Source organism: Perca fluviatilis, chromosome 5, assembly GCF_010015445.1.
Source record: "Perca fluviatilis chromosome 5, GENO_Pfluv_1.0, whole genome shotgun sequence".
Lineage (NCBI taxonomy): Eukaryota > Metazoa > Chordata > Actinopteri > Perciformes > Percidae > Perca > Perca fluviatilis.
The window spans coordinates 36866387-36879393 of record NC_053116.1 but is presented as its reverse complement, the minus strand read 5'-3'; the positions used below and the strand labels follow the sequence as shown (position 1 = coordinate 36879393).

At 40.6% G+C, this 13007-nt stretch overlaps 1 protein-coding gene across 1 annotated transcript; it reads right to left on the bottom strand.

Annotated features, from left to right (window-relative positions):
- Positions 1-1202: 1202 nt before the first annotated feature.
- tpk2 (thiamin pyrophosphokinase 2) lies at positions 1203-13001 on the bottom strand. Its single transcript, XM_039800465.1, has 10 exons — positions 12750-13001; positions 12556-12637; positions 11671-11728; positions 10563-10660; positions 10351-10430; positions 10132-10262; positions 7507-7625; positions 5639-5771; positions 4043-4139; positions 1203-1328 (listed from the first exon to the last, which is right to left on the bottom strand). Exons 1-10 carry the CDS (start codon positions 12817-12819, stop codon positions 1279-1281), a joined length of 918 nt encoding a protein of 305 aa, XP_039656399.1. The 5' UTR covers positions 12820-13001; the 3' UTR covers positions 1203-1278.
- Positions 13002-13007: the final 6 nt, after the last annotated feature.

Sequence of the window (13007 nt, the reverse complement as noted above, 5' to 3'; positions counted from 1 at the left end):
TACAAATGTATCCTATTCCTCCAGTTGTCTTTTTAATGTATTCAAAAAGGAAATAAATTGTAACAGAACGACCAAAGTCTGCTTCACTGCTCCCATGCTTTGTCTCTAAACACCATTTCAGTTGTTTTTTTAAAATCATAAATCACACTTTTGTCCACCACTCACAGGTGGATCACAAAATCATTCTGTGTAGCCAAACTTTGTTCAAACCTACTGAACTTTATTTTTTAATTCTAGTAAAGATCCCAACCGTGCAATTCCTCCCACTGTACAAAATTGAAGCCCAAATATTTCAAACCAAAAGATGAATCGTGACAATAAAACTGATTCGGCGCAACAACAAAACAAAAAACATTGAAAATAAAATGCAAAGGTACTGTGAAGACTGTACAGAAACTATCAGACTTTAATGGAAGCAGCTTGATCGCCGTTTGCAGGTTCAGTTAACATTCCCATGGTGACAGGGAGCTCCACCAATCAAAGACGTCACTGTTACGCTTAGAATTATGGGTAGTAAAGCATTTCTTCATGACATCACACATATCTATGGACATCACATATAAAACATGTTTTTTCTTAAAACCAAGATTGATTTAATACAGACTTATCTTCTACAGGCGTGTAACCCTTCGTTTCACAATGTCATAGCAGCGGCATTCCTTGTTAATTCTTCACAATAAAAGTCCCCCATTATTTAAAAGCTTTTACTATGAAGAAGCAAAATCAGGAAATGTTGGGTCTTCAAAGAAGACACGGCTCCTACAAGCGAACATGAAACAAAAAGCAGATATAATATAGTAACTATGCCCCAGAGCCACCGTCGCTGTGTCTAGCCGTCCAAGACGACTGTGATTGGTTTAAAGGTCCCATGGCATGAAAATTTCACTTTATGAGGTTTTTTAACATTAATATGCGTTCCCCCAGCCTGCCTATTGTCCCCCAGTGGCTAGAAATGGTGATAGGTGTAAACCGAGCCCTGGGTATCCTGCTCTGCCTTTGAGAAAATGAAAGCTCAGATGGGCCAATCAGGAATCTTCTCCTTATGAGGTCATAAGGAGCAAGGTTACCTCCCCTTTCTCTGCTTTGCCCGCCCAGAGAATTTGGCCCACCCATGAGAGAAAGAGAGAGAGACATCATGGCTTTCAAACAAGCGAAGCATGGCAGTTGGTCAAGGCCACCCCCTCCACCCCCCTCCACCCACCACAACATATAGGTTGACTGCTGCAAGGCTAAGATTTGATGAATGTAAACCTCTGCCAGGTGGCCCACTCCTCAGCTTCACTCTAATGTCTGATGGAGTCCTGCCACAAATTCCTGATAGCATGGTTCTGAAATGAAAAGTATACGATCAACATAAGACTTAAAAAATAAAAAAATATAAAAGATCTGAAGTTGTCAACTGATTTTATAATAGAGCTCAACAGTGTGGTTCTGGAAGTAAAAATCCCATTGATTGTCTCCATGAGGATTTAGATCATCAGCCATGATGTCTAAATCCAAGGGTGTAACTTTGGGTGTAACTCGAAAAAAGCGACAAAAACGTTGAAAGAAGCAACAAAAACCTCAGAAAAAAAAACTTCAAATGGCGACATACGTCGCAAAAAGAGACAAAAACTTAAAAAGATTTTTTTTTTTTTTAAAAACACTCAAAAGTGTGACAAAAACTTAAAAAAAAAAAAAAGACCAGTTCTGCTTATTGGAGGGATTGTAAAGCATGTTTTACAGTAACCGCAGCCCCGCTGGCGCGCGCATATGTGACGTCATGAAATCGCCGTAACTGTTTATACCATAGACAGTATATATAATGGACCAACAGACCCCGTGTCTCTGGACGGAGACCAGTGAAGGATATTAGAAGTCACTTTTCCGGTGAGCGCTGAGCGTTACTGAGCAGCCTCCAACTGACCAAGGTGGTAAGCTTCGCTTCAGAACTCGAACCTCCGATGGCGCCATTTTGTTGCTACAAAGGTATCACCTCCTGTTAGCATCCCACTGACCACCATTTTTTTTTTTACGTCACTTGACTGCGAATAACTTTACATCTGAAGCTTTTAAAGACTCTATTTGTCCATTGTTTAGTTCTAAAGAAACACGACAATGTATAAAAGGCTCCATTACCTTGTACCTCACGTTATGGCTCCGTAGCAGATGCTTTTATAACAATAGGCTAACGATTGGGTCATAACCACGAGACTTACTGTCACACAGTAGAGGAATTACCGTATAGTACAGGAGAAGCTTGCAGGCAGTTTCGACTTCTATTAGCTGTTTAGGTTTAATTGCTAATGTTAACTAGCATGTTAGTGATCAGTAATTAGCCTGTGCCTATGTTATCTCCTTACATATACCTACGCTCTCCGTCTCTGTAAGATTGGGAATGATTGAGATTTCTCTCGGCACAGCTACCAGAAGACTTCACACTTTCAGACAGGTTGCTCACGTCACATTCTCTCAGTTGGAGGCTGCTCAGTAAAGCTGGCCATCACTGGAAAAGTGCCTCTAATATCCTTCACTGGTCTCCGTCCAGAGCAACGGGATCTATTGGTCCATTATATATATGTCAATGCAACTGAAAGAGACGACGTAGATGTGACGTGAGCAACCTGTCTGAAAGTGTGAAGTCTTCTGGTAGCTGTGCCGAGAGAAATCTCAATCATTCCCAATCTTACAGAGACGGAGAGCGTAGGTATATGTAAGGAGATAACATAGGCACAGGCTAATTACTGATCACTAAAATGCTAGTTAACATTAGTAATTAAACTTAAACAGCTAATGGAAGTCCAAACTGCCTGTGAGCTTCTCCTGTACTATACGGTAATTCCTCTACTGTGTGACAGTAAGTCTCGTGGTTATGACACAATCGTTAGCGTATTTTTACAAAAACGTCTGCTACGGAGCCATAACGTGAGGTACAAGGTAATGGAGCCTTTTATACATCGTCGTGTTTCTTTAGAAATAAACAACGGACAAATAGAGTCTAAACTCTTCAGATGTAAAGTTATTCGCTGTCAAAGTGACGTCAAAATGAATGGGAGTCAATGGGATGCTAACGGGAGGTGATCTCTTTGTAGCGTCAAAATGGCGCCATAGGAGGTTCGAGTTCTGAAGCGAAGCTTACCCCCCCTTTGTTTATACCCGCGCTGGTGGTCGCCTGAACAGAGGTGGCGCTAATGAGCAAAGGCTACTGATGTTGCTCTTTCTACGGACTAGAAGAAGAAGAAAAAGGTAAACAACGGCAGAACTGGCAGCAGCATTGCCGTGGATGCTTCGATTTAATTGGATGACCTACTTGGTCGGATCAAGCCTTTCATTCACCATAAAAGAGCTCATCTTAACCCAGTAAGTTTATCAGAGAGACCTGCAGCACGTTGTCGGCGAACTCGTTCAGGCCTCCTTTCGCTTTGCCGCGGGTGCGGCGGAAAAAGAGCCGCGGCGTGCCCCTCGCCACCTTTAACCCCCTACCCCATAAATTACACCTATGTCTAAACCATCCCAGGTAGACTGACCACGAGCTACGTGGTTGTGAAACGAAAGTTTCTGCTCCTGTAGAAGCTGGAAGTCTGTATGAAATCAACCTTGTTTTAAGAAAAACGTGTTAAATTTGTGATCTTATGGAGAAATACTACACTACCCACAATCCCAAGCGTACCAGCGACGTCTCCGATTGGTCCAACTCGCGGTTATCAAGGAAAATGTTTAACGTACCCGCGAAAACCGCGAGCGGCTGGATCGAGCTTCTGCCACTGAAGTCTACGATAGTTTCTCTAGGCAGTCTTGTACCTTTGCCTTTTTTTTTTTTTACCATTTTCAAAATGGTTGTTTTTTTTGGCGCCGAATCAAATGTTCTATGGTCACGATTCCTCTCGTAGCTGGTTGGCTTGGTTCCAGACTTAAAACTCTTTGTATAAGCAATTTTTGAAACGTCAATGGAACAACTGAACGGGGAAAAACACTTCTGGAAACCAGAGCCGTTGAAAAAGTGGGCGGTCACTGCTGAGCTCTATTGATGGCAACTGCGGACATTTTGTGGATAGCCACGAACCTGCGTCTGGCTCGATAAAGGAGTGTCTAATGAGGAAGTCCAGGACCACCATGGCACAGTTGGGTTTGAAGTCCTCAGTGGCCAGCAGTTCTTTCACCTGAAACCAAGACAGAGCGATAAACACAATGCCCCTCTTGTTATTGTCACGGTATCTAAGACCCTGTTTACACGTACAGTACAGGCCAAAAGTTTGGACACACCTTCTCATTCAATGTGTTTCTTTATTTTCATGACTATTTACATTGTAGATTCTCACTGAAGGCATCAAAACTATGAATGAACACATATGGAATTATGTACTTAACAAAAAAGTGTGAAATAACTGAAAACATGTCTTATATTTTAGATTCCTCAAAGTAGCCACCCTCTTTGCTTTTGATAACTCTGCAAACCCTTGGTGTTCTCTAAATGCGCTTCAATGGTAGATGACTCACCTGAAATGGTATTACCTTCACCGGTGTGCTTTGTCAGGGTTAATTAGTGGAAGTTTTTCCCTTATTAATAAAAAAGCAAAGGGTGGCTACTTTGAAGAATCTAAAATATAAGACATGTTTTCAGTTATTTCACACTTTTGTTAAGTACATAATTCCATATGTGTTCATTCATAGTTTTGATGCCTTCAGTGAGAATCTACAATGTAAATAGTCATGAAAATAAAAAGGAAACGCATTTGAATGAGAAGGTGTGTCCAAACTTTTGGCCTGTACTGTACATGGTTATTTTTTACAAACGAAGACATTTCCCTTCGTTTGTGCCCTTCGTTTACACGCAAACGGAGAATTCGCCTCTGAAACCGAGTCTTTCTAAAAACTGGAGATTTTGGAAATCTTCGTTTGCATGTAAACTGAGACAAACGGAGGTTTAGGCAGCCGAGAGAGAGAAAGAGGACGTGATTGGTTGCTGTTGTTGCTATGGTCGGGATTCTGATTGGCTAACGTGGGCTTGAGCTTCTCGTTACACCGCCACCTACAGGTCTGGCGTGCTCTTTGCTGCATTGACGGCATATATACAGTACAGGCCAAAAGTTTGGACACACTTTCTCATTCAATGTGTTTCTTTATTTTCATGAATATTTACATTGTAGATTCTTACTGAAGGCATCAAAACTATGAATGAACACATAACTTAATTAATTATTAATAAGGGACAAACTTCCACTAATTAACCCTGACAAAGCACACCTGTGAAGGTAAAACCATTTCAGGTGACTACCTCATGAAGCTCATTGAGAGAACACCAAGGGTTTGCAGAGTTATCAAAAAAAGCAAATGGTGGCTACTTTGAAGAATCTAAAATATAAGACATGTTTTCAGTTATTTCACACTTTTTTGTTAAGTACATAATTCCATATGTGTTCATTCATAGTTTTGATGCCTTCAGTGAGAATCTACAATGTAAATAGTCATGAAAATAAAGAAACACATTGAATGAGAAGGTGTGTCCAAACTTTTGACCTGTACTGTATATACACGGGTACATGTAAACAAACACTTTTCTGAAAACGGAGAGGTTGAAATGTCCGTTTAAGAAAATAGCCACGTGTAAACGAAGCATAAATCCTGGTGCTTTCAATGTCGCCCCCGAGATCACACTAACCTTATCTATGGGCAGAAGGTAGAACTCCTGCACCTCTCCATCACCTACTCTGGGCTTGAACTCCCGAGGCAGTTCCAGATCAAAGACAAACTGAATTTCTGCAAACACACCGTCTTCTTCCTCGTAGGTGTAGCTAAAAAAATAATAAAGTAAGTTAGTTAGTTATGGGATCTAAAGAGGCTTGCCTTTTGTCTTCTGTAATATTCTTTTTATTATCCTTTATTTTAGTACTTTTCTTAGTGTCAAGTGCAAAAAACATGACATTCTTTTTCGTACCGCATTGTTTTTTTTCTCCCATATTAATATTCAATAGAAACGCCAAGGAGGAATAGACTTAGACTTCTCTTTATTGATCCTTTTGGGATGACTCCCGCAAGGAAATTGGATTTCCAGCAGCAGATTTCAGCTTACAAAAACACTTATAGAAAATAAAGAGGCATAAAAATACAGTATAGAAAATACAGTATAAGAATAACAATAACAAACTTTTAGCTAAATATAGAAAGTAAACAAAAAGTAAAATAAACAGTAAAACAATAAAGTATAGATAAATAAAGATACATATATAGGACTGTGTATGGCATTGTGTTATAATACAGTGAATAAATGACATTTAGCATAAATAGGGGGGAACACATCACAAAACTAGGAGATAGAAAATAATTAAAAAAACAGAAAGACAGAAAATTAGTATTATAAATAATAAAGAATAAGACAAAACGCACAAAAAAAGGGGGGCAGCTCCAGTGTGAGTGTGTGTGTGTGTGTGCATATATATCCATCTACAGTATGCACTTATTAGAAAGTTTAATTCTTCTTCTAACTATATGCTCTGGATACAATTTATTCCATTCCATGTCTTCTGTAATATCCACGTCTATTTCTTTGTTTCATAATCACATGATGCCTGCAGAACAGCAGGACACTCGAGGGTGTCCAGTCAAGCCTCTGTCCAAAACTGTGGTGCAGTTCAACCACAGACCGTTGATCGGTTGTTTGGTCCGCACCAGAGTTCGAATGCGCTTTCACACCGCGCCAAACCAACAGGACTACCCGACGAAGCGCTCCAGGGTCCGGTTAGAACAGACCTAGTCTGGATCGACGACGGTTCATTTACCAGATAGTACCGGATGTCCCTTACCTTCCTCTTTCTTTGTTTTGCCGTTCCAAAAACTCTGTTCGCTTGGGGAAACAACAACCAGAACCTCAGAGCTACATGGTGAAAATGGCAAGTTTTGAAGAAAATCTTGCATCTTGCAACTAGGCAGGTCTGCTCGGTTCTTTCAGGGAATGATTGTAAAGATTTACAAAGAATATGTTTAGGGTGTTTCCTCTCTAACTGGGAGGTTTTGGGACTGATTGGTGGGATTGCTGTGGACGAAGTACACACGGAGATACACTGGTAAGAGCCAATGAGGTTTAACCATGTATCAGCTCATTTAAATAGCTCACGGTACTGTATTGTGTCAACAGTTAACTTCATTTAATATTGGATGTGGAGTTTTCTTTAGCAGGGTACAAATGTTCCACCAAAACAAGTTCCTTCCCGAGACTATTTAGCAGAGCTTGTTTTTGTGTTTTAGAAACTGTTTTTTTTATCTGGTTCTCGTCCTCTCGGGGCCTCCGTACACGCAAACACTAAAGCATATTTTCTCCACTTTCTCTACGTCACTGCGTCCGGAGCTTAGCGCCGCCCAAGACGATTGTGATTTGTTTAAAGAAATGCAAACAACCCAGAGTGTTTTTTTTTTCCTACTATCCCAGAATGCATCTGTGGTGTAGCCAGACCTTTACTCCACAGCGCTGTGGAGATAGAGCTGGCAATGCGAGGCTAAAACGGACCAAACTGCACAGGTGTGAAAGCTCACCTTACTGTGGTCACAGGATGAGCCTTCTCAGCAATGGCTGCTGGGATACGTGCTTCCTCCTGACATTCTTTGACCAGAGTGTGTTTGATGCCAACACCAGCAGCCAGACCGCCTGCTGCCTTCAAAGATACAACACATCACACTCCAAGTTAGTCAGTCTGTAGACATTTGGAAGAAGTGGAATACCTTTATTTCCCTGACATGTCCTTCCATTGTTTAAATTTGGGTTTCACAATTTTATTTAAATCCATTTTTTCTTGTTATATTTATATAAAGGCTTATTTTTATATATGCACTTCAAGTGGAGAAACACCCTGTGTTCTGTTTGTGAAAATATGGATCACTCTGTAAAAGTTTCCATCCAAAAATGATTGTGAAAACATATTGTAACATAACATATTGATGTTAAGTGATTCTTAAAGGTCCCATGACATGGTGCTCTTTGGATGCTTTTATATAGACCTTAGTGGTCCCCTAATACTGTATCTGAAGTCTCTTTTATATAGACCTTAGTGGTCCCCTAATACTGTATCTGAAGTCTCTTTTATATAGACCTTAGTGGTCCCCTAATACTGTATCTGAAGTCTCTTTTATATAGACCTTAGTGCTCCCCTAATACTGTATCTGAAGTCTCTTTTATATAGACCTTAGTGGTCCCCTAATACTGTATCTGAAGTCTCTTTTATATAGACCTTAGTGGTCCCCTAATACTGTATCTGAAGTCTCTTTCCTGAAATTCAGCCTTGGTGCAGAATTACAGCCACTAGAGCCAGTCCCACAATGAGCTTTCCTTAGGATGTGCCATTTCTGTGTCTTTAGCTATTGAGGAGAGAGGGGGGGGGGGCAAGGTGGAGGATGGGGGTGTGGCCTTGACCAACTGCCACTTTGCTCGTTTGAAAGCCATGATGTCTCTCTCTCTCTCATGGGTGGGCCAAATTCTCTGGGTGGGCAAAGCAGAGAAAGAGGAGGTAACCTTGCTCCTTATGACCTCATAAGGAGAAGATTCCTGATTGGTCCATCTGAGCTTTCATTTTCTCAAAGGCAGAGCAGGATACCCAGGGCTCGGTTTACACCTATCACCATTTCTAGCCACCGGGGGACCATAGGCAGGCTGGGGGAACTCATATTAATGTTAAAAAACCTCATAAAGTAAAATGTTCATGCCATGGGACCTTTAATAAAAGACAAAATGGAAAAAAAAAAACTAAAACAAAGCATCATCAAAACATCAGCCTTCTTGATCAATTCGTGAAAATCTGAATTGGAAGAACTTAGAATAACAATTTCAAATGTTTCCTTAGGATCCTTTAAATCACATCTATTTGTTTAATAAAATCTATCAGTTTGTTGTATGCAGGGTTTAGGTGCAGCACCTGAGCCGAATGAATGTAACTAAAAGACTTTTCTCAGATCCGATGACTGTAGATGGACTTCTTCAGCAAGTTTTGGCTTTAAGCTTCTTCAGAGTTATTTATTTATTATATTTATTATCTGCTCTTCCAATGTTTTTGGCACAGATATGGTGATAATCATGGTCCAAAATAATGTGAGAAAGGGACACAAAGCAACAAACAAAGAGACGCCAAAATGAGACCCAAAACAACCCCAAAGAAAACTAAAATGACCAAAAAGAGACACACATGACTACAAAGAGACGCATAATTCCACAAATTGACTCAAAATGTACGGGGAAATTACATTTATTTTATTGGAAAACGCAACATTTTCCTGAGGAAGGAGGATGCCTAAACCCCCAACTGCCAAATACATGCACCTAAATCTTCCACAAAGATATTTAGCTAAATGTTTTTCATCTACAAGGCTGTAGTTACTTCTTCTTCCTTTATTTTCTCCAAGTTTGTCGCTGTTTTTTAAGTTTGTCACCTTTTTTTTTAAGGTTTTGTCATTTGTTTGGACATATTCTTGCCTTTCTTCCTGACTTTTTTCTACTTCTACTGTTTTTCTGAGAAGTTTTTGTCACTTTTTTTCTAAGTTTGTTGCTTTTTGGAATTTTTTTTGTCACTTTTGTCGGTCTAGTGTTGCCTTCCTTCTTTCTACGTTTTTTTTTAATGTTTTTATTGCTTTTTTTTAAGTTTTTGTTACTATTTCCGACCTATTCTTGCCTTACTTCCTTCTTTCTACCGTCTTTTTCAAAGTTTTGTTGCCTTTTTCCATCAGCATTTAAATGTTTTCCAGGTATAAAAGCTGTTGTTTAGTAAATCTATCGCTGACATCGCTGTATTGTTCTTCTTTATATAGACTTTTATTTATTTTTTTACCAAAAATTATTCGTGCTTGGACAATTATTCTTGTGAAGATCTGGATTTAAAGCGACAAACTGGGATGATTGGGTGGGTTGGGGGGTATCTTTCACATTGGTTAGTATCTGTGTAACACAGCCATACTATGTTTGTATACATTTGGTCCAATATGTGCTGTAGAAAATGCTACATGATATAATGGAAAATCAATAGAAAATTGCAAATACAAAATACAAAAATAAAAAAAAAAAAAATGTATTCGTGCCGGTTAGGGAGTACTTGGCTTAAAAAAACTGTTCAAAGGGGGAACATTATTTAAAAAAAAAGCTTGCTCTAGATTGTGTCAGTTACAGTTTGTACTCACCACGTTGTCCAGTAGTCCAGGGTACGTCTGTTTAGTCGGGGAGCGTCGGGCCAGCCACATGCTGACCTCCCCAGCCTCACTGACTGTGTAGCCATTGATATGGACGCCATACCGCTTCACCCCAAAAAGACCTGCGGTGTAGCATCACAGTCAGCTTAAACACCATTTACTGTATAGCGATGAAGCATTTTATGGAGCTGCCAACGCGCCAAAACTTACTTGTAGCGGCTCTCTCCATCCACATCAAAGGAGGGTCCGAGAATTTTGACATCACGCTGTACTTCTGAAAGACAGGAATGCTTCAGAATCACCGTGATACATAAGGTGTGGTCATTTAGGGCTGACCAAATACCTTGATTTAATTTTTAATGTATACTGTTTATTGATCTTGTGCCTTGCCCAGGGAGGTGAACTGGCATCTCTCCAGCTACCAATCCATGGTAGCTGGTCCGTACTGGGACTTGAACCAGCGACCCTCCGGTTTCCAACCCAGTTCCCTAAGAACTGAGCTTCTGCCACCCCAATTTATCTACACAATGAGATATGTGATAACTAATCATCAGTAATGTGGATATAATGACTCAGTGGGTAAAGGGGCAGCGGTGGCCTAAAGGTTAGAGAAGAGAGCTTGGGACCGGGAGGTTGTCGGTTCAATCCCCAGACTGACAGGATATAGGGAAAGTGAATGAGCAGCGCTTGTCTCTCCCTCATTACCACCACTGAGGTGCCCTTGAGCAAGGCCCTTAACCCCAAACAATCCAGTGGAGCTGCTCAGTGGCCAGCAGATCAGACTGGGGTTGTACTGGTTGCAGCTTCCAGGTATGAATGTGTAACTGTGTGAATGTGATCAGGGCGTTCCTGCAAAAGAGAGGCTGCCTCTCAGTGAACTTTCCCTGAATTAAAAAAATATATATATATATATTATTCTCCTCTTCCATTCGTTGTGAAAGGAAGACTTTTGCATGAAATCATCTTGAATCTAAGTTCAGGAAATGACATCACTGTAATGCATCCTGTAAAACCAGGAAAAGACACTTATGTCATATTATGATATCCACAATCTAAGACGATATCTAGTCTCATATCACATTATCAATCTACTTATTTATTTTTGGGGCTTTTTTCCCTTTATTTCAGAGTGACAGACAGACAGGAAAGGTGGGAGAGAGATGACGCGCAGCGCAGGGCCGCAGGTCGGATTCGAACCCGGGCCGCTGCAAAGGCCTCAGCCTGCAATTTTTTTCTATTCATATTTTTACAGTCCTGGGTTAAGTCTGGTGTATGACATGGAAGAAACTTCCATCATTGTCATCAGGGTAACAGTTACTAGAGAAAAGCATTCACATTCATTATATTGGGAGTGTGAATGTCTGCAACAAATCTCATGGAAATTCAGCCATTAATTACCAAAATCACATTTGAGATTTAACCATTTTGCTTTGAGGGAGATGTTAAAAAAAGAAAGGACAGAAAAGGAGTGTTGTTCTACTGTAGCACTATGGGGTCGTTTCCAGCCGACAGTGAACTAGAGCACCTTACCTGCCCTGTCACATCCCTTAGTACAGGGGCGTCAAACTCAGTTTCCCAGAGGGCAACACTGGAAAATGAGAATTCCATCGAGGGCCAGACACGTAGAGATTATTGACATGTGTTTATTTAAGAGAAAAAGTCAAATATTTTGACTGTATTATTGCATGTCTCATATACTGTAGTCTTCTCACTTACATTTTGGGTCTCATAAGGCCCCAAAAAAGTTTGCCAAAAAAGTTCCTCAGCCAGCGACAAATATGTTGAATAAAGCGCCAAAAAAAGTTGGAAAAAGGCTGAAAAAAAAGCATCAAAACATTGAGTAAAGCGTCCAAATCGTTAAAACAAAGTGCCTAAAGCATTGAAAAAAAGCGCATAATCCGCTGTAAAAGGCGTAAAAAAAGAAACAAAAATGTAAAAATAAAAAATAAAAGCAGCAAAAACTAGGTGGGCCTAAATTTATTGTGAACCTAAATTGAAATGCGGGCCGGATCAAAACCTGCAAGGGGCCGGATTTGGCCCTCGGGCCTCGAGTTTGACACTTGTGCCTTAGTACATTCATGAGGATTTTTAGATTTTTTATTTAGTATCTTTTCTTTTATTGTCCAAATTATTCATGTGGATTTGTATTTTTTTTTTGTGTTATTTGTCTTTTTATCATCCTGATGTATGTTATGTGTGATGTCTTTAAGCTACTGGGACCATGGGGGCTATAGGACAATGGGGGGGGGGGTGTCCCCTCTTTTTTTTTTTTTTTTGAGGTTTTGTTGCCCTTTTTTTTTTTTTTTTTTTTGCCGGCTCCCTCCCCTCCCCTTTTTTTTTTTTTTTTTTTTTTCCGGCCCCCCCCCCCCCCCCCTCCCCCCCCCCCCCGCGGGCCCCCCCCCCCCCCCCGCGGGCCGCCGCGAAGCGACGTGAGGAGGAATCCAACCAACTTGGGCTTCGTTTATCTCAAACCTAAAGCAGTGAGGGCGACAGGAGCCTGCGTGGGGACAAGTTGGTTACACAGTGGTTGCTTTAAAACAGCCTTTCATAACGTCTACCGAGTTGTATCTTGACACTGTTGTATCTTGACTCGGTGTCAGAAAGTGTACCTGGTAAATGGAAGTTATTCATTCGGCGGAGGAGTTGGAGTATTTTCTCTGACCAGGCAGAGTTAGCCATGTTCCAGTATGTCAACAAAACGCTTCTCAAACACCACGACGGTTACTGTGTTTGAGTCACGCACTGAACACAACCACACAGCTGAATAATAACAAAGATACTCTATACTAAACCGTCTCTGATAATAATAACAACAAACGAGCTGGATGCCATATTTTCCCTTTTATATATGTCAATGTATTTTCCTC